The sequence below is a fragment of the Oryx dammah genome, unplaced genomic scaffold (assembly GCF_014754425.2).
Source record: "Oryx dammah isolate SB20612 unplaced genomic scaffold, SCBI_Odam_1.1 HiC_scaffold_6, whole genome shotgun sequence".
NCBI classification, from domain to species: domain Eukaryota; kingdom Metazoa; phylum Chordata; class Mammalia; order Artiodactyla; family Bovidae; genus Oryx; species Oryx dammah.
The window spans coordinates 41344687-41366621 of NW_024070190.1; the positions used below are offsets into that span (position 1 = coordinate 41344687).

A 21935-nucleotide genomic window follows, 5' to 3' on the forward strand; every position below is an offset into this window, starting at 1 on the left:
GTCACAAAGAGACAGACACGACTGAGCAACTAAACTGAACTGAACTGATGGCTATCAGAGTTAATGGAGTGCTCAGTATTTCTATGTTGTACTGTTTTCTTGTAGAACCATATAAATGATCAAGTTGTCAGATTTTCCACACAGCTATTTTTGTTCAAAATGGTATATTGGTATTATTAAAAATTCAGCCTACTCATCTATAAAAATCTTATTTAAAAATTAAATCCATTTTAAGTCTGTATATTAGGTTGTATATACAAATTTAATTGCAGTTTTGCATCGTTGAACTTTGTCGATTGATATTCGAATACATTCTTAAATGTGGTTAGGTTATACATCATTTTAATGTGCATTTCTTGCTTTATATCTTTTTACCAATGACATTACTTTTTTTTAATTTTATGTTTATTTTAGATTATAGAAATGGTGTTAAACAAAAAGCAAATTCTAGTGATTTTTTTTTTCTTGGATGCAATCTCAGAAATGACAGAATGATCTCTGTTCGTCTCCAAAGCAAACCATTCAATATCACAGCAATCCAAGTCTATGCCCCAACCAGTAATGCTGAAGAAACTGAAGTTGAACGGTTTTATGAAGACCTACAAGATCTTTTAGAACTAACACCCAAAAAAGATGTCCTTTTCATTATAGGGGGGACTGGAATACAAAAGTAGAAAGTCAAGAAACACCTGGAGTAACAGGCAAATTTGGCTTTGGAATGCGGAATGAAGCAGGGCAAAGATAATAGAGTTTTGCCAAGAAAATGCACTGGTCATGGCAAACACCCTCTTCCAACAACACAAGAGAAGACTCTACACATGGACATCACCAGATGTTCAACACCAAAATCAGATGGATTATATTCTTTGCAGCCAAAGATGGAGAAGCTCTATACAGTCAACAAAAACAAGACCGGGAGCTGACTGTGGCTCAGATCATGAACTCCTTATTGCCAAATTCAGACTTAAATTGAAGAAAGCAGGGAAAACCACTGGACTATTCAGGTATGACCTAAATCAAATCCCTTATGATTATACAGTAAAAGTGAGAAATAGATTTAAGGGCCTAGATCTGATAGATAGAGTGCCTGTTGAACTATGGAATGAGGTTTGTGACATTGTACAGGAGACAGGGATCAAGACCATGCCCATAGAAAAGAAATGCAAAAAACCAAAATGGCTGTCTGGGGAGGCCTTACAAATAGCTGTGAAAAGAAGAGAGGCGAAGAGCAAAGGAGAAAAGGAAAGATATAAGCATCTGAATGCAGAGTTCCAAAGAATAGCAAGAAGAGATAAGAAAGCCTTCTCAGCGCTCAATGCAAAGAAACAGAGGAGAAGAACAGAATGGGAAAGACTAGAGATCTCTTCAAGAAAATTAGAGATACCAAGGGAACATTTCATGCAAAGATGGGCTCGATAAAGGACAGAAATGGTCTGGACCTAACAGAAGCACAAGATAGTAAGAAGAGGTGGCAAGAATACATGGAAGAACTGTACAAAAAAGATCTTCATGACCCTGATAATCACGGTGGTGTGATCACTAACCTAGAGCCAGACATCTTGGAATGTGAAGTCAAGTGGGCCTTGGAAAGCATCACTACGAACAAAGCTAGTGGAGGTGATGGAATTCCAGTTGAGCTGTTTCAAATCCTGAAAGAAGATGCTGTGAAAGTGCTGCACTCAATATGCCAGCAAGTTTGGAAAACTCACCAGTGGCCACAGGACTGGAAAAGGTCAGTTTTCATTCCAATTCCAAAGAAAGGCAATACAAAAGAACGCTCAAACTACCACACAAGTGCACTCATCTCACATGCTAGTAAAGTAATGCTCAAAATTCTCCAAGCCAGGCTTCAACAATATGTGAACCGTGAACTCCCTGATGTTCAAGCTGATTTTAGAAAAGGCAGAGGAACCAGAGATTAAATGGCCAACATCCACTGGATCATGGAAAAAGCAAGAGAGTTCCAGAAAAACATCTACTTCTGCTTGATTGACTATGCCAAAACCTTTGACTGTGTGGATCACAAAAGCTGTGGAAAATTCTGAAAGAGATATGAATACCTGACCACCTGACCTGCCTCTTGAGAAATCTGTATGCAGGTCACGAAGCAACAGTTAGAACTGGACGTGGAAGAACACACTGGTTCCAAATAGGAAAAGGAGTACGTCAAGGCTGTATATTGTCACCCTGCTTATTTAACTTCTATGCAGAGTACATCATGAGAAATGCTAGGCTGGATGAAGCACAAGCTGGAATCAAGATTGCCGGGAGAAATATCAATAACCTCAGATATGCAGATGACACCACCCTTATGGAAGAAAGTGAAGAGGAGCTAAAAAGCCTTTTGATGAAAGTGAAAGAGGAGAGTGAAAAAGTTGGCTTAAAGCTCAACATTCAGAAAATGAAGATCATGGCATCTGGTCCCATCACTTCACGGCAAATAGATGGGGAAACAGTGGAAACAGTGTCAGACTTTATTTTGGGGGGCTCCAAAATCACTGCAGATGGTGACTGCAGCCATGAAATTAAAAGATGCTTACTCCTTGGAAGGAAAGTTATGACCAACCTAGACAGTATATTCAAAAGCAGAGACATTACTTTGCCGACTAAGGTCTGTCTAGTCAAGGCTATGGTTTTTCCTGTGGTCATGTATGGATGTGAGAGTTGGACTGTGAAGAAAGCTGAGTGCCAAAGAATTGATGCTTTTGAACTGTGTTGTTGGAGAAGACCCTTGAGGGTCCCTTGGACTGCAAGGAGATCCAACCAGTCCATTCTGAAGGAGATCAACCCTGGGATTTCTTTGGAAGGAATGACGCTAAAGCTGAAGCTCCAGTACTTTGGCCACCTCATGCGAAGAGTTGACTCACTGGAAAAGACTCTGATGCTGGGAGAGATTGGGGGCAGGAGGAGAAGGGGACGACCGAGGATGAGATGGCTGGATGGCATCACGGACTCGATGGACTTGAGTCTGAGTGAACTCTGGGAGATAGTGATGGACAGGGAGGCCTGGGATGCTGCGATTCATGGGGTCGCAAAGAGTCGGACACGACTGAGCAACTGAACTGAACTGAGCATAACCCCGCCCATCAGAACAAGGCCCAGCTTCCCCCTTAGTCAGTCTCTCCCATCAGGAAGCTTCCATAAGTCTCTTATCCTTATCCATCAGAGGGCAGTTCAGTTTCAAAGCTTTGAAATTTTCAAGTATAGTAAAATATAAGGACTGGTAACTTAGAGACAGTCTATCCTGTCATTTTTTTTAAAAGCAGGAATGTATCTTCAGATGATTGTTATTACTTATGGCCAATATTGTAATTTTATTGTAATAGGATCTTTTTACACTCTTATGCCTTGGAATAAACTTGAGGAGTTAACTTCCTTAAATAATTACTTATACAGTATTCAATAATGCTGCCCTAAATGGCATCTGGAGCCTTTGAATACATGTAACCAACCTTTTCAGATATAAACCTTATTATCATTAGCAGAGAATGACTTAAATCTCAAAATAATTTTTGATATATTCCTTTCAAACTAAATAAAAGCTGTTGCAGATATGGAGGGCTGGGGTGACAACACTCTATTGCTGTTAATTATTTAAAAACAAACCTGAATGATAAAACACAAACTATTTTTATTTCGTATTGTTGCTGAAACTGTGATTACCTCCATTCAAATTGATCTTAATACAAATTCTGACTATTATTTGTATTAGGTTGGTACAAAAGTAATTGTGGTTTTGGACCGTGAACTGAAAATCATTATAACTAGGCTTAAACACATCTTTATTAATCAAAATAGGAACCATTACAATAACACATTTTTGCCAATGAGAAATAAGTTTGTTTATTCCTACAAAGTAAAAATTCACGCTTTACACTTGGAAAGCATTTTCTGCCTCCTACTGGTTGTGGAAGTGTTTTCCCTGCAAAAAGTTATCAAGATACTAGAAGCAGTGGTAATCTGCTGCCAAGCTGTCAGGTGAATATGGCAGATGAGTAAAAACCTCATAGCCCAATTCATTCAACGTGATGCACTGGTTGTGTGACGTGAGGTTGGGCGCTGTCATAGAGAACAACTGGGACCTTTCTGTTGACCAGTGCCAGCTGTAGGCATTGCAGTTTTTGGTCCATCTCACTGAGTTGCTGAGCATACTTCTCAGATGTAATGGTTTCACTGGGATTCAGAAACGTGTATTGGATCAGACGCAGCAGACCACCAGTGACCATCATCCTTTTTCGGGTGCAAGTTTAGCTTTGGAAAGTGCTTTGGAGCCTCTTCTTGGTCCAATCACTGAGTCAGCTATTGCTGGTTGTCACATAAAATCTACTTTTTGTTGCATGTCATAATCCAGTTTGGAAATGGCTCATTGTTGCTGCATACAATAAGAGAAGCTGAAACTTTAAAATGACAATTTTTTTTTGATTCGTGGTCAGCTCATGAGGCACCCACTTATCAAGCTTTTTCACCTTTCCAATCTGCTTTAAATTCCAAATGACGATAGCATGGCTGAAACTGAGTTCTTCAGCAACATCTTCTGTGAGTTTAAGAGGATCAACTTCTATGATCCTCTCAACTGGTAGTTGTCAACTTCAGATGGCGAGCCACTGTGTCCCGCATCTTCAAAGCTCTCATCTCCTTGGCAAAACTTCTTAACCTACCCCTACACTGGATGTTTGTTGGCAGTTCCTGGGCCAAATGCATTTTCTTGACATTGCGAGTTGTCTGTGCTGCTTTCTGATCCACGTTGAACTCAGTTCAGTTCAGTTGCTCAGTCGTATCCGACTCTTTGCAACCCCATAAATCCAGGACGTCAGGCCTCCCTGTCCATCACCAACTCCCGGAGTTCACTCAGACTCACGTCCATCGAGTCAGTGATCCCATCCAGCCATCTCATCCTCGGTCGTCCTCTTCTCCTCCTGCAACCAATCCCTCCCAGCATCAGAGTCTTTTCCAATGAGTCAACTCTTCGCATGAGGTGGCCAAAGTACTGGAGCTTCAGCTTTAGCATCATTCCTTCCAAAGAAATCCTAGGGTTGATCTCCTTCAGAATGGACTGGTTGGATCTCCTTGCAGTCCAAGGGACCCTCAAGAGTCTTCTCCAACACCACAGTTCAAAAGCATCAATTCTTCAGCGCTCAGCCTTCTTCACAGTCCAACTCTCACATCCATACGTGACCACAGGAAAAACCATAGCCTTGACTAGACGGACCTTAGTTGGCAAAGTAATGTCCCTGCTTTTGAATATACTATCTAGGTTGGTCATAACTTTTCTTCCAAGGAGTAAGCGTCTTTTAATTTCATGGCTGCAGTCACCATCTGCAGTGATTTTGGAGCCCAAAAGCATAAAGACTGACACTGTTTCTACTGTTTCCCCATCTATTTGCCATGAAGTGATGGGACCAGATGCCATGATCTTCGTTTTCTGAATGTTGAGCTTTAAGCCAACTTTTTCACTCTCCACTTTCACTTTCATCAAGAGGCTTTTTAGCTCCTCTTCACTTTCTGCCATAAGGGTGGTGTCATCTGCATATCTGAGGTTATTGATATTTCTCCCGGCAATCTTGATTCCAGCTTGTGCTTCATCCAGCCTAGCATTTCTCATGATGTACTCTGCATAGAAGTTAAATAAGCAGGGTGACAATATACAGCCTTGACGTACTCCTTTTCCTATTTGGAACCAGTGTGTTCTTCCACGTCCAGTTCTAACTTGCTTCGTGACCTGCATACAGATTTCTCAAGAGGCAGGTCAGGTGGTCAGGTATTCATATCTCTTTCAGAATTTTCCACAGCTTTTGTGATCCACACAGTCAAAGGTTTTGGCATAGTCAATAAAGCAGAAGTAGATGTTTTTCTGGAACTCTCTTGCTTTTTCCATGATCCAGCGGATGTTGGCCATTTAATCTCTGGTTCCTCTGCCTTTTCTAAAACCAGCTTGAACATTAGTGAGTTCACGGTTCACGTATTGCTGAAGCCTGGCTTGGAGAATTTTGAGCATTACTTTACTAGCATGTGAGATGAGTGCACTTGTGTGGTAGTTTGAGCATTCTTTGGCATTGCCTTTCTTTAGCATTGGAATGAAAACTGACCTTTTCCAGTCCTGTGGCCACTGGTGAGTTTTCCAAACTTGCTGGCATATTGAGTGCAGCACTTTCACAGCATCATCTTTCAGGATTTGAAACAGCTCAACTGGAATTCCATCACCTCCACTAGCTTTGTTCGTAGTGATGCTTTCCAAGGCCCACTTGACTTCACATTCCAAGATGTCTGGCTCTAGGTTAGTGATCACACCACCGTGATTATCAGGGTCATGAAGATCTTTTTTGTACAGTTCTTCCATGTATTCTTGCCACCTCTTCTTACTATCTTGTGCTTCTGTTAGGTCCAGACCATTTCTGTCCTTTATCGAGCCCATCTTTGCATGAAATGTTCCCTTGGTATCTCTAATTTTCTTGAAAAGATCTCTAGTCTTTCCCATTCTGTTCTTCTCCTCTGTTTCTTTGCATTGAGCGCTGAGAAGGCTTTCTTATCTCTTCTTGCTATTCTTTGGAACTCTGCATTCAGATGCTTATATCTTTCCTTTTCTCCTTTGCTTTTCGGCTCTCTTCTTTTCACAGCTATTTGTAAGGCCTCCCCAGACAGCCATTTTGCTTTTTTGCACTTCTTTTCCATGGGGATGGTCTTGATCCCCGTCTCCTGTACAGTGTCACGAACCTGCGTCCACAGTTCAACAGGCACTCTATCTATCAGATCTAGTCCCTTAAATCTTTTTCTCACTTTCACTGTATAATCATAAGGGATTAGATTTAGGTCATACCTGAATGGTCTAAAGGTTTTCCCTACTTTCTTCAATTTGAGTCTGAATTTGGCAATAAGGAGTTCATGATCTGAGCCACAGTCAGCTCCTGGTCTGGTTTTTGTTGACTGTATAGAGCTTCTCCATCTTTGGCTGCAAGGAATATAATCAGTCTGATTTTGGTGTTGACCGTCTGGTGATGTCCATGTGTAGAGTCTTCTCTTGTGTTGTTGGAAGAGGGTGTTTGCCATGACCAGTGCATTTTCTTGGCAAAACTCTATTAATCTTTGCCCTGCTTCATTCCGCATTCCAAAGCCAAATTTGCCTGTTACTCCAGGTGTTTCTTGACTTTCTACTTTTGTATTCCAGTCCCCTATAATGAAAAGGACATCTTTTGGGGGCATTAGTTCTAAAAGGTCTTGTAGGTCTTCATAAAACCATTCAACTTCAGCGTTTTCAGTGTTACTGATTGGGGCATAGACTTGGATTACTGTGATATTGAATGGTTTGCCTTGGAGATGAACAGAGATCATTCTGTCGTTTTTGAGATTGCATCCAAGTACTGCATTTCGGCGGCTTTTGTTGTCCATGATGGCTACTCCATTTCTTCTGAGGGTTTCCTGCCCGCAGTAGTATATATAATGGTCATCTGAGTTAAATTCACCCATTCCAGTCCATTTTAGTTCGCTGATTCCTAGAATGTTGACGTTCACTCTTGCCATCTCCTGTTTGACCACTTCCAATTTGCCTTGATTCATGGACCTGACATGCCAGGTTCCTACGCAACATTGCTCTTTATAGCATCGGACCTTGCTTCTATCACCAGTCACATCCACAACTGGGTATTGTTTTTGCTTTGGCTCCATCCCTTCATTCTTTCTGGAGTTATTTCTCCACTGATCTCCAGTAGCATATTGGGCACCTAATGACCTGGGAAGTTCCTCTTTTGGTATCCTATCATTTTGCCTTTTAATACTGTTCATGGGGTTCTCAAGGCAAGAATACTGAAGTGGTTTGCCATTCCCTTCTCCAGTGGACCACATTTTGTTAGATCTCTCCACCATGACCTGCCCATCTTGAGTTGCCCTGCAGACATGGCTTGGTTTCATTGAGTTAGACAAGGCTGTGGTCCTAGTGTGATTAGATTGACTAGCTTTCTGTGAGTATAGTTTCAGTGTGTCTGCCCTCTGATGCCCTCTTGCAACACCTACCATCTTACTTGGGTTTCTCTTACCTTGGGCGTGGGGCTCAGTACATCTTTAATCCAATTTTCTGTTGTTGGGCGGGGCTGTGTTCCCTCCCAGTTGTTCGACCTGAGGCCAAACTATGGTGGAGGTAATGAAGGTAATGGTGGCCCACTGTTCCAAAGGTCCCATGCATCCACTGCTACACTCGGTGCCCCCGGCCCTGCCGCAGGGCGCCGCCGACCCACGCCTCCGCCTGAGTTTCCTGGACACTCACGGGCAAGTCTGGGTCAGTCTCTTGTGGGGCCATTGCTCTTTTCTCCTGGGCCTGATGCATACAAGGTTCTGTTTCTGCCCTCCAAGAGTCTGTTTCCCCAGGCCTGTGTTAAGTTCTGGTGGCTCTATGGTGGGGTTAATGGTGACCTCCTCCAAGAGGGCTTATGCCAGACGCAGGTCTGCTGCACCCAGAGCCCCTGCCCCTGCGGCAGGCACTTTGCAAGAGACACTCAAAACACAGTTCTGGCTCAGTCTCTGTGGGGTCTGTGGGTCCTGGTGCTCACAAGGTTTGTTTGAGCCCTCTGAGCATCTCTGGTGGATAAGGGGTTTGATTATAAACGCAATTTCGCCCCTCCTATTGTCTTTCTGGGGCTTCTCCTTTGCCCTTGGACATGGTGTATCTTTTCTAGTGGGATCCAACATTCTCCAGTCCACAGTTGTTCAGCAAGGAGTTGTAGTTTTGGAGTTCTCACAGGAGAAAATGAGCACACGTCCTTGTACTCACCATTTTCCAGGTCAGTTTTCATTCCAATCCCAAGGAAAGGCAATGCCAAAGAATGTTCAAACTACTGCACAATTGCACTTCTCTCACACACTAGCAAAGTAATGCTCAAAATTCTAGGTCATTTTTCATTCCAGTCTCAAAGAAAAGCAATGCCAAAGAATGTTCAAACTACTGCACAATTGCACTCATTTCACACTAGCAAAGTAATGCTCAAAATTCTCCTAGCCAGACTTCAACAGTACATGAACTGTGAACTTCCAGATGTCCAAGCTGGATTTAGAAAAGGCAGAGGAACCAGAGATAAATTGCCAACATCCGCTGGATCATCAAAAAAGTGAGGGAGTTCCAGAAAAACATCTATTTCTGCTTTATTGACTATGCCAAAGCTTTTGACTGTGTGAATCACAGCAAACTGTGAAAAATTCTTCCAAGAGATGGGACTGCCAGACCACCTGACCTGCCTCTTGAGAAACCTATATGCAGGTCAGGAAGCAGCAGTTAGAACTCGACATGGAATAACAGACTGGTTCCAAATTGGGAAAGGAGTACATCAAGGCTGTATATTGTCACCCTGCTTATTTAACTTCTATGCAGAGTACATCATGAGAAACACTGGGCTGGATGAAGCACAAGCTGGAATCGAGATTGCCGGGAGAAATATCAATAACCTCAGATGTGCAGATGATGCCACCCTTATGGCAGAATACAAAGAAGAACTAAAGAGCCTGTTGATGAAAGTGAAAGAGAGGAGAGTGAAAAAGTTGGCTTTAAACTCAACATTTAGAAAACTAGGATCATGACACCTGGTCCCATCACTTCATGGTGAATAGATGGGGAAATGATGGAAACAGTGAGGGACTTTATTTTCTTGGACTCCAAAATCACTGCAAATGGTGACTACAGCCATGAAATTAAAAGATGCTTGCTCCTTGGAAGAAAAGCTATGACCAAACTAGACAGCATATTAAAAAGCAGAGACATTACTTTGTCAACAAAGGTCCATCTAGTCAAAGCTATGGTTTTTCCATGGATGTGAGAGTTGGACTATAAGGAAAGCTGAGCGCCAGAGAATTGATGCTTTTGAACTGTGGTGTTGGAAAAGACTCTTGAGAGTCCCCTGGGCTACAAGGAGATCCAATCAGTCAATCCTAAAGGAAATCAGTCCTCAATATTCATTGGAAGGACTGATGCTGAAACTACAATACTTTGACCACCTGATGCGAAGATGTGACTCACTGGAAAACACCCTGATGCTGGGAAAGATTGAAGGCAGGAAGAGAAGGGGACAGTGGAGGATGATTGGTTGGATGGCATCACCGACTCGATGGGCATGAGTTTGAGTAAGCTCCGGGAGTTGGTGATAGACAGGGAAGCCTGGTGTGCTGCAATCCATAGGGTTGCCAAGAGTCAGACATGACTGACTGACTGAACTGAACTACTTTCTATGGCAAACATTTTTTCTTGTGATTTTTAAATAGGAGTTCCTTCAGAAAAGAATTTATGTCATCTGCATGGTGTTCACCTGCTCATATTTATCTGTTTGTCAGCGAATGGATAGCTTTTCTTCCAAACTCTTTGCTACTTCTAAAATGTCCACATAGGACATCGTTAAATGTATACATCAGTTTTGGTGTGTGACTCTACACACAGATTCTCTTCATTCTATATTCAGTATAAAGTGAATAATTTCTTCCCACTCTGAATCAGCCTTTGTAACTGCCAGCCAGGTATTCTGCATTCATTACAGTAGGCTTAACCATCCAGCTCTAGAACTGCTCTACTCAGTACAGTTGCTGCTGTCCATTTGTGTCTGTTGGTGCAGTCCAAGTTAAGATATATTGTAACTATAAAATACAGACTGGAATTTTTTGAGACTTTAGTGAAAAAAACAATGTAAAATATCTCAAAATTTTTAGTCAATTACATGTTAAAATATTTTCAATATCTGGGTTACAAAAATATGTTATTTTAAAATAATATATTAATTATTACATAATTATTTTCACTAGGTTCATTTTACCTTTTTTAAATTTGGTTACTGGAAAATCTTAAGTTACTTATGGAGCACACAACATATTTCTAGTGAATAGCATTGCGCTAGAAAAATGTGTCAGTCATTATCCAGGCAGCCAGATCACTATCTTTGCTTTATAGGTCTATTTCAGACTTTTTTTCCATAGTTCCTTGGAAACTAGTTGTAGTTGCTAGCTTATCACGTGACGAAGCAATGCATATATGTGACTTGGGAATAGTCTCTTCGACCCATAAACAGAAGACGGATCACACAGTGTCATACTACTACCACTCAGAAAAAAGGGACTTCCCTTTTTCCTAGATTGGGACTTCCCTGCTGGCACAGTGAATAAAAATCTGCCTGCCACGGCAGGAAGCATGGATTCTATCCCTGATCTGGGAAGAATCCACATGCCCTGGAACAACCGAGCCCGTGCTGTAAAACTCTCAAGCTGCAACTCCTGAAGGCTGTTTGCCTAGAGCCTGTGCTCCTCAACGTGAGAAGCCACCTCAGTGAGAAGCCCGTGCGCCACAATGAAGAGTTAACACCCCAGTCCCCCGCCCTGCTTGCTGCAGCTAGAGAAAAGCCCGCGTCCAGTACAAAGACCCAACACAGCCAAAAATAAACACTGAAAAAAATTTAAAGAAAAGGTTTAGACTATCAGCATGTATGAAGCTGTTGCCTTTGTTATAAAGTAGCGCATTCATCATTTTAAAAAATATTTTTGTACCATTTTCAAATTTATATTACTTTATGGATCTTTAGCTATGAGCTTGGTAAACGAATGTTACGTATGAAATAAATGTTAATGATGAAAGCCTAACTTTACTACATTATGTAAATGTTACATTATGACTTTACTGTTTTAACTGATAACACTGTATTCTATGAGTGAATATTAGAATAAGAAACATACTTTACTGATTATTTTATTACTGTTGGAAGTACAGTTAACATAACTCACTACAGTTATAACATGCTTACTTGTTTTATTACAAATTTTAAGATGTATATAAAAGAGCAAACTCCTACTTAAACTGAGAGATCAACAGAGGTTATGTTTTAATCTCATGTAATTTAACATTAGTGCTACATGTAGTATACTTTGAAACATTACTCAGTATTTTTAATGTATTTTTAAAAAACTTTCGATTTGACCTTGTATATTGAAAATTCTCAAAATTACATGTTTTAAATTTTAACTGATCAGCAATAAGATTGTAATTGCATCTGGTATAAACATGGTAGCTATGCAATAACACATTTATTTGATCATTACAGAAATAGTCTGTTGTTAAACACCAATTTTGTCTTAATTTTTAGGAAACCAGAATTCGAGCAGTGGATAAGGATAAAACGAAAAGAATTCATAATTTCTCTGTCATCAACCCTGTTGCTGGACAGGCTGTAATTCATATATTTTCAGCTGACAATAGAGAAGATCTTCAGAAGTGGATGGAAGCCTTCTGGCAGCATTTCTTTGATCTTAGTAAGCTGACATTTGGATTCGCTAGTAGTATATTCATGTAGCATGAAAGGATGTACATAGCAAACTAGATATTAAAATTACAGTTGTATAGTTTGTATTAAGAATTTGTATGCTCTTGAATAAAATGGTAGTATATCATCAATGCATTGATGCTTTTTTCTGTCAATTTTTCCCCAGTGCATGACTGATAATACCTGTGAATTCCTAGTATCATTGCCTGTTACTTTTAAGTTCTGGTGCCTAAAACAAGTAAACCACATTTTCTCAAAATACTAGGTTGAATGGCTTAAGGCAGTCTCTCTGATCGAAAGGATAATAAGCTATATGAGTGAAAAAAACTTCTCTAGGATAGTAATGATCATAAAATAGTGAAATGTTCAAAAAGAGATTCATTTTTATGTAGACTTCTGTTAACTTCCGATTCATTATATCATTTTGGACATCATCCAAAGAGATTTTTTTTAAACAGCACATATGGTTTTTCAGTTTCAATAATACAGTTCAATGACATGGATTATAAAAACAATGTGATAGTAAGTAACAGAGTTATAGTATGTAAAATATATGAGGTTCTAATATTCTCAATTTAAGGAATTTTATCAACAAAAATATTGAAACTATATTGAAAATGTAGACTATTGATAATGGCTGTTTCTAAGCAAACTAAGCCTACTGTTAAATTCAACCTGTATTTTATGTCTTTATGATACTTTTCTATAGAATTGCAAAGTAAAACCATTTTTAAACAATAGGAAGTTATTTCTGCAGCTCTTCGAGATAATCCTAGAGTTATTTTAGGAACTAGGATTAGATCCTAATCCTAGACATTTTAGGAGCTGTTATTGAGAACTCTCTAAAATAGTTAATATCTGCAGTCCTGAAATTAATTTTTATAAGCATACTCTGATCCATGGCTTGGCCAGTTATTACAGTGATGGTTGGGGAGGGGGCAGAAAAGGGAAATAAATTTATTGATTAGCTTCCAAATACCATATGGCTTCATTTATTTTTCATAACAACCCAGTGAAGTAGAAATTATTTTTCTCTGTTTTTAAGATGAGAAAATTGAAGCCTGAATAGGTTTCAGGATTATTGCGGGGAACCAGAGGACTCCTTCCAGGGCTTTCTTGGATTTTTCAGAACTTGTTTTCCTTAAGTATTGTCTGTTGGCACTCAGTAGATGTTTAAATGGGTCTTCCCTGATGGCTCAGATGGTAAAGAATCTGCCTGCAATATAGGAAACCAGGGTTTGATCCCGGGGTTGGGAAAAGCCCCTGGAGAAGGGAATGGCAACTCACTCCAACATTCTTGCCTGGAGAATTCCATAGACAGAGGAGTTGGGTGGACTACAGTCCATGGGGTTGTAAAGAGTTGGACACAACTGAGCAACTAACACTAGTAGATGTTTAAATATTTGTTACACGTTTACCTGCATGTACTGCATTTCTTTATTTTAATATTTCAGCTGATCTTAGGTATGTAACTTAAAAGACAACAACTTCCTCTCATTTGCTGACTAGAGCTAAAATTTTAACTACTTTCCTAACTGCTCTTGATTTATAGAGTCTGTCTTATAGAAGACTGTGTTACTTTCAGAAATGATTCTGGCATTTTAAGGGCTTCCCCGGGGGCTCAGCATTGGAGAATCTGCCTTCAATGCAGGTGCTGCAGGAGACACAGGTTTGATCCCTGGATTGGGATGATGCCCTGGAGGAGGACATGGCTACCCACTCCAGTATTCTTGTAGGCTACAGCCCGTAGGGTCAGAAAGAGTCAGACATGGCTGAAGCAACTTAGGATGCACACACATACACTGGCATTTTAAAATTTTTGTGTAGACAAAAACAGGAAAGAGGAGTAAAAATGTGAGAATGGTATAGTCTAGATATCAACTACTGTTAGATGACTTCATGTTTTCATTCCTCAAGTTATGTAAAATAATTTATTATGCTAAAAGAGGGAGTTGGGGGGGTAAGAATCTCATGACATTTGAGGAGAAATGAATTGGGAGATTGGGATCAACACTGTTGATACTATGTATAGAATAGATAACTAATGAGAACCTATTGTATAGCACAAGGAATTCTACTCAGTTGCTCTATGGTTCCTTCCTAAATGGGAAGGAAATCAAAAAAGAGGGAATATACTTGTACATATAGCTGATTTACTTTGCTGTATAGTAGAAACTAAACATTGTAAAGCAACTATCAGTTCAGTTCAGTCGCTCAGTCGTGTCCGACTCTTTGCGACCCCATGAATCACAGCACGCCAGGCCTCCCTGTCCATCACCAACTCCCGGAGTTCACTCAGACTCGCGTCCATCGAGTCAGGGATGCCATCCAGCCATCTCATCCTCTGTCATCCCCTTCTTCTCCTGCCCCCAATCCCTCCCACCATCAGAGCCTTTTCCAATGAGTCAACTCTTCGCATGAGGTGGCCAAAGTACTACAATAAAAATTAACTTAAAGAATCTCATGACTTTTTTGTACTGTCAAAGTAATAAAGTGATGACAACTAGGTTCTCAGGTCTGGCTACTTCTTTAGTATTTAATGCTTTGGAGATAAAATCTGCCAGTCTAATTTTTAAAGTATAAATAGTATTACATTTGCTGTTTAGAATTCATTGTGTAAGATATGAAGATGTGAAGCAAAAATGGAAGTGCACATATTATCCCAAAGAGTGACTTGTGCTTTAGAATTTTTACTCTCTTAGTAATAAGTGTAGCCTCTTATAATCTTCAGTGAAATGTGATGTATGCAACAAAATAGAGAATAGATATCTAGGGTAGAATAAAGTAAGAGTAATTTAATACTTAGAACATATTTCAATTATTTGACTTAGCTTGAGAGTAGAAAATCATGAGGGTGAGAAAACTGGAAATGGTGAGAAAACACTAATGGAGCTAGGTGTGTTTAGCCCGTGGAAGGACAGCTTGAGAAGGAGGTTGGGAGGCAGGGGAGGTAATAGCTCATTTTTAATATCTGAGAGCTAACATGTAAAAGAGGAATGACACTTGTTCTAGATGATGAAATAGATTACTGCTTGGAATAGTGAAAGATTTTTTTCAAATATTTAATAAGTTAAATAAGCATCTTAACATAATAGATTATTTTGAGTGGGAGCATTATAATAGTAACATAATAGATTATTTTGAGTGGGAGCATTATAATAGTATATGTGGTAGGAAATATCTTCAATATACAGATTTTATGTGAGCAAAATGTACCCATTTAATATCTCATACCTGGCCTTTATTGTTCGCATGTTCATATTAAATATACCTATGCCCTATGCTTGCTAATTTATTTACTGGTAAAGTGTTTAGTTGTAATGTCTTGATCAGTGAACTTGGCACATTAGTATCTCTGACTAGTGTAACACATGGGATAACGTGGCTTTATATTGCAGTTTTCAACATAGTATTCTGCTATCAGTTTAACAATGGAAAGCTTTCAACTATCAGTATTGAAACAATGCTGTACTATATTACTTGTCTAAGATTTGACAGAAAATTGTTTGCTGGTTTAAAGTGTTTCATTACTTTTCCATTAGATAAGGCCATTTTTTTCCTGCCTCCCAAAAGAAAAGGCTGGTGCTTCTATATTTATCTAAAAAAGGAAGTAGAAAGGAGGAATAAGTTATCAAATCTCAGATCCTACTAGATTTAAATTTTTAAAGTATAAAAATTACAGAGCAACCTTTGAAGGCTTAAACTCAAGATTTTGTTCCCTTTATATATTGCTATATGAGATATTTTGAAATTTTTTACCATATTCTATACTTAGCATTGTAATAAAACATATTGAAAGGGATTTTTAAAAATATTTCTTAACTATTTAAAGTGATGGATCTAAAATTTATGTATATATTACCATATTAACATGACATAAATTAGACCTAAAATAACAAAAATAGATAATTTGAGTAAACATGAAGTATCTTTAACTTTTAAGCCATGGAAAATAAGTTGGATGTTGAATGTAGAGGTTGAGAATATAATAAAAAGAAATACAGATCATAAATCAGTAGAAAAAGGCACATGGATATTACATTTACTTTTCTGCTAATGTAAGATAGCATGTAAGAATGGTAAAACCCAGCATAGAAGTCCACAATAAAGATGGAAAGGCTAAATATATTTTAAAATCCAGTCAGGAGAAATAAATCTGAGAATTTTATTTTGAGATGAATATTGTAAAACATAATTACAAGAAAAATTAATATGGTCCACACTTTTCAATTTTAATAATTAAAACAACTTATTCAAGAGTATTTTTATTATTGAGTATTATTTTGAATGCCTAATGGCTTTATTTAAAGTGTCCTTCCTAAAATAAATTCAGTTCAGTCCTGTCCGACTCTTTTTGACCCCATGGAGTGCAGCACACCAGGCTTCCCTGTCCATCACCAACTCCCGGAGCCTACTCAAACTCAAGTCCATCGCATCCAGTTAGAATTTTGAATGATCTGTCTTTATAGTAACAGGTTTTTATGTACCCAAAATAAAATGAAAATATAGCATTTTTCTAGTTTTCCTGATTTTTAGGAGGGCATGACTATCATCTTAAAAGAATTTTTTGTAAGCAGTTCTTATTTATTAATTAAAATGTTCAAAATTAAAATCATTTTCTGGCAGATTCATGTTGATGTATGGCAAAACCAATACAATATTGTAAAGTAATTAACCTCTAATTAAAATAAATAAATTTCTATTTTAAAAAATCTGTATGTCGATGTTCATAGCAACTTAATCATGACAGCTCAAAACTGAAAATAAACAGAATGTCCATTAATATTTAAAAAAATAAAATCATTTTTGCTTCCTTCTAGGTAACTATATTTCAGTTAATCTTTACTTTTCAGCTGCTTTAAATACTGAATGTTTTTATATAATATTTAAGAGAACTTACACAAACTTTTACCATAAGCATTTTAGTTATTGACTGTTTAGAGAAGTAATGTAGTATTTAGTAGCCTACAGAGCTTAGCTTAATCTCTGTTCATAGAGATTTATATTTAAAATAGAGTACATTTGTACCTAGACTTAGAAATAATGGGTAGTACTAGGTTTTTATAACTTCTTTAAGATAATACTTCATGAATTCACTTATTTTTTTCAAAGCAAAAAACGTGTTGATAATCTGTTAAATATATATTTCACATTTGTTTTAAACTAGCCTACCTTTTTCTTTCTTAGGCCAATGGAAGCATTGTTGTGAAGAACTTATGAAAATTGAGATTATGTCACCACGGAAACCACCTTTGTTCTTGACAAAAGAGGCAACCTCAGTCTATCGTGATATGAGTAAGTGGGGTTTGTCTTTTCTAAGCTTCAGGGTAACAAAAACGACATTGTCCTTACACAAGCAGCTTATTCTATTGACATTAAAATGCTAAAATTTTCAAGCCACAGTCAAAAATGAAAGAAAAAAGACTATGATTACAGACTAAGAAACTCATGTTTAAAAGATGAATTAATACAAAATTAATGAATACACATTTTTCATAGTTTGAATGCTTAAGATCAAACAAAAATGTTAAGACTTCAAAATGAATAAGGGTACACTGAAAATAAATATTAGCTGAGTAGCTGATGAAAATTCTGAAGATATAAACCTTGACATTTTAAAATGTAATTATGTTCAGTAATTTTTTCCATATTTTATTAAATTTGTTTTAAAGTAGTGTTGATAAATGAATATTAATAAATGGAAGTTTTCCTCTCAGGCAAAAACAAAATGGTTAAGTTTAATACTTTGGAAAATTTTAGACTTCTAGACTCATAAATATTCCATTTTCCCCACACTTTTGAAGTGTATTCATTTATTTTTGTGTGATTGCCCACAGTGAGCAGTGTTGTGAACAAGCACAAATCAGTGCTAAATTCTAGTGTATTGTACCACCAGTGTTCCTGCACTTACATATACCTTTAAATGTTAGATTTAAAATGAAACATTTGAGCTTACACATTTGAAAATATCATGTAATTGACATAAATGTCTCCCATTTTTCCCAAGGAAGATCACCAAAGTGGTATTAAGGCTTCACTCTGTTTCCATGGGGGTTTTGTTTTGGATTTTTTTCCCTATTACAAAGACTTTGCTGGTCTACAGGAAGGAATACTAATCCAGTTACATTTTCCCAGTTTACCTATCAGAGGTTTATAAAAGGGAATCCACTCTTACCTATAAGTCAGAATAGATTTTAAACCCAACAAAAGTTATTTAATGAATACTTAATCTGCAGAATTCAAAAAAATTCTGTTGAAGCTCAACTCCTTTGAAAACTGGATTTTCCACGTATATTTAGGAATATACTTATGCATGTGTGTGTATGTATGTGTGTGCATGTGTGCAGTACATGATCTTATTTTTTGGTTCCATTGGTATGGTTATTTTTACAAGTAAACATATTTTAAAAAAAAACACTTATCCTGGTCTGGTTTGGATAACTATTATATAGATAACAGAATGTAATAACTTACTTGGGTAAAGGGTGTACTGCTTCAGAATTTGTTCCATGTATTTTTTCTAATAATTATTACAGGCATTGATTCACCTATGAAACTTGAAAGTTTAACTGGTATAATACAAAAAAAAATTGAAGAGACAAATGGAGAGTTCCTAATTGGCGAGCATGAAGAAGCCTCATCTCCTTCTTGGGCCACACTCTTTGATGGTAATCACCAAATTCTCATCAAGAAAAAGGTATTATCTCCTGCAAGCAAGCAGTTACATGAAGAGAAAGGAAAAAAGAGACGAGCTCCCCTTCCTCCTTCTGATAAAGCTCCATTCAACTTAAAAACACAGAGCAACAAAAATCAATTGGTTCAGGGCAACTGGGAAAAAACAAGTGTATCTCAGACCTCTCCTTTGGATACCAAACTGTCAACCCCGATGCATCACTTACAGAAACCAGTGGCTGCTCCTCGAAAACTTCTTCCCGCCAGGAAAAGTAGTTTAACTGGTGGTGAACACACAGACACTAAAACTAATACTGAAGCCAAGCCAATACCAGCTCCAAGGCAGAAATGTATCAAAGACATTTTGGACCCTAGATCATGGTGGTGGACACACGTATAGAAAACCCTTAATGTATAAAACATTAAAAAAATCTATAACTGTGAAGCTTAATTCAGAAGCACTGTAGATATAGTAATATGTAATTATGTAGGTAAATATGATAGTGATTTATATCAATAATTAATAGGTATAAAAATATTTTATAATGAAGAAATGGATTTCTCTTTTATGATTTTTTCAGAATTATTTCTCTAGCAGAGCATAAGAGGCAGTTTCTAGACAATATCTCAATTGTTGGAAGGGTTAATTTATTCCTAAATTACTACTAGGCGGTGAGCAAGCACTAGGCAGAAAAAAGCATTAAAATTTCTTTGGGGAGAGATTGTCTAGTAATTTAAACTGTGTTAAATAAGAGCCATATTCTCATTGTGAGAATTTTAATACTAATGGAATGTTTCAAAAGTTTTATTCAAACCACAAATTATAGAATCCACCCAAGAATATTTCTTCTTAGCATTCTGGAATTCTCATCTAATAGTCCACTGGCTCTCATCTATTGTTTTACTCACTAGTTGACTGACCTTTCAAATTCCTGGGATAAATTTTGGAATATTAAATTCTTCATCTTTAAAGAGAATATGTAATGTGTTATTCAAAATTGTTTCCTTGATGATCCCTGAAATCCTGTTGACATTACCTTTCATATGTAAAGCAAAATATTTTTAAGTTTAGGTAACAAGTAGATGAAATGTTCTTTACTTCCACTTTTCTATGTGTGGTATTAATTTCCATTGTGACATTGGCATTTGGGGAAATGAGTAGCTGTTAACACCTTAAAATTCATTTAATACTTATTTAAAAAGCAGATGACCTATCAAAAATATCAGAAAATTTGGCCATGATAATTTCAGAATTAATCCTTCTAAAAATATTATTTAGATTTCCTTTTTCTAGTAGGGGTTCGTGTCTGCTATTGATATTTGTCATTAAAGTCATATTATTACAATAATGACATTGGAATCATTTCCATAGGAGGTAATTTCCATAGCAACTAATCATAGTGACACAAACAGAATTGTGAAATCAAGTGAGGAATAAATAGCAAAAGAATGAATACCTTAAAGGAACAAAAAAAACCTTTCTCTTAATAATTGTGCTTCTTATAAATAAGAGCTGGACAGTTATAAAAATTAGAATTTCCAAATAAAACAGTTTCCATAAGCTGTCAGCAGCAGCACTAAAAATCTCAAATATCATTGTAAGAAATGAAAATATAAGAATTAAATTACTGCCCTGTATATAATCTCTAGAGATTTTTTAAAGCTCATAAGAACTCTATTTGAATCAGAATTACATTATTACAAAGTAAAATGAATACTTCACAAAAAATAACATTAATTTAAATGGATCCTTTCATTATTTTTAGACAGCAGAGTCTTTTTTCATTTATGTAGAATGATGTAACTGCCAGGTTACTTTTGTGTTTGCCCAGGACTCCTAGTAAGAATTGGGACTCAAGGGAGTAATGATAAAAAAGGTCTCTTGTGACTGAAGACACCAGAACAGACATAGCATTTGATGAGAAGGAAATCCTATATGCTTGCCTGATAAAATTTAGAGACAATGAAAATCTAAAAAGGTACGATTAATTTGTTTTTTATAACTAGAAAGCTCTCATAAATCTCAGTTGTGATTGCCAATTCAGTAAATGACATATTAAAAATGTGAAGGATGATATTGTTTGAATTTTTATTTTTAAACCTCACTGCTGTTTTTGATAGCATTTATGACTCTTGTTGCCACTAAATTACTAAGCTAGAAGATGTGCAGGAAAAATGGTTTCTGAAACTGACATCTGCACATTCTTTTTTTTCAGTTAAAGCCTTCCTTAGAATAAACCAGTGTTAAAACTTCCAAATTATATTCTTGTTGTTTCTTCTTATGCATATTATTAAGAAGGATTCAAATGGTACAGGAACCAGAATATGTTCTTAGAGAAATTACCTAGCAGTTGTGCCCTCAGTGGGCACTTTGAAATAAGGCTGAAGCCTTTCTTCCTAGAACCATTTAGATGAAGCCTGACCAACGGCCATCTCCCCTAAAATTATTCAGACTGTTTCTGGGGTCCCATCTTACTATGTGTTAAAAAGCCTTTAAAATTGGGCTGAAGTCTTAAGCTGTACTTCTGAGCTGCTACTCATTAAGTGTTAGTTCTTCCCATTCTCCATTCCCAGCAAAAGCTGTAATACAAAGTTGGGGCTCCTTTCTTCCCTCCCTTCCTCTCCCTCCTTTTCTTTTTTCCACAGTTAAAAAGAAAATCTAAAAATACTGAGTTAAATACTTTTTCAAGGAGTTTGTCAAAAGAACTGTTTGTTTTCTCATTTTCCTAAACCGGAAGTTTATGACAGAGAAAAATATGTCACGTAATAAAAAACATTTCAGCTTTTTATGAGCTGACTTTTCAGATTCCTTGTTTGTCCTTTTAATTTGCTTCTTGATATATGAAGACTGTAAATTTGAAACAAAGAGTTAGCTGTCAGATTTTAATAATGTTATAATTGGAGAATCATAAATAGAATAGGTATTTCATGATATTATAATACAGATGATCTGATAATATCTTTAAAAATTACATTTACATTTCAAGTCCT

The 21935-nt window shown here is 37.3% G+C and overlaps 1 protein-coding gene across 1 annotated transcript in view; it reads left to right on the forward strand.

Annotated features, from left to right (window-relative positions):
* RTKN2 (rhotekin 2) overlaps positions 1-21699 on the forward strand; it is a 127231-nt gene extending 105532 nt beyond the window's left edge. The window contains exons 10-12 of the mRNA XM_040242297.1: positions 12096-12261; positions 17460-17567; positions 18809-21699. Of these exons, the coding sequence (XP_040098231.1) occupies positions 12096-12261; positions 17460-17567; positions 18809-19344 (810 nt within the window). The 3' untranslated portion in view covers positions 19345-21699. The remainder of the gene's footprint in view (positions 1-12095; positions 12262-17459; positions 17568-18808) is intronic.
* The last annotated feature ends 236 nt before the right edge of the window (positions 21700-21935 follow it).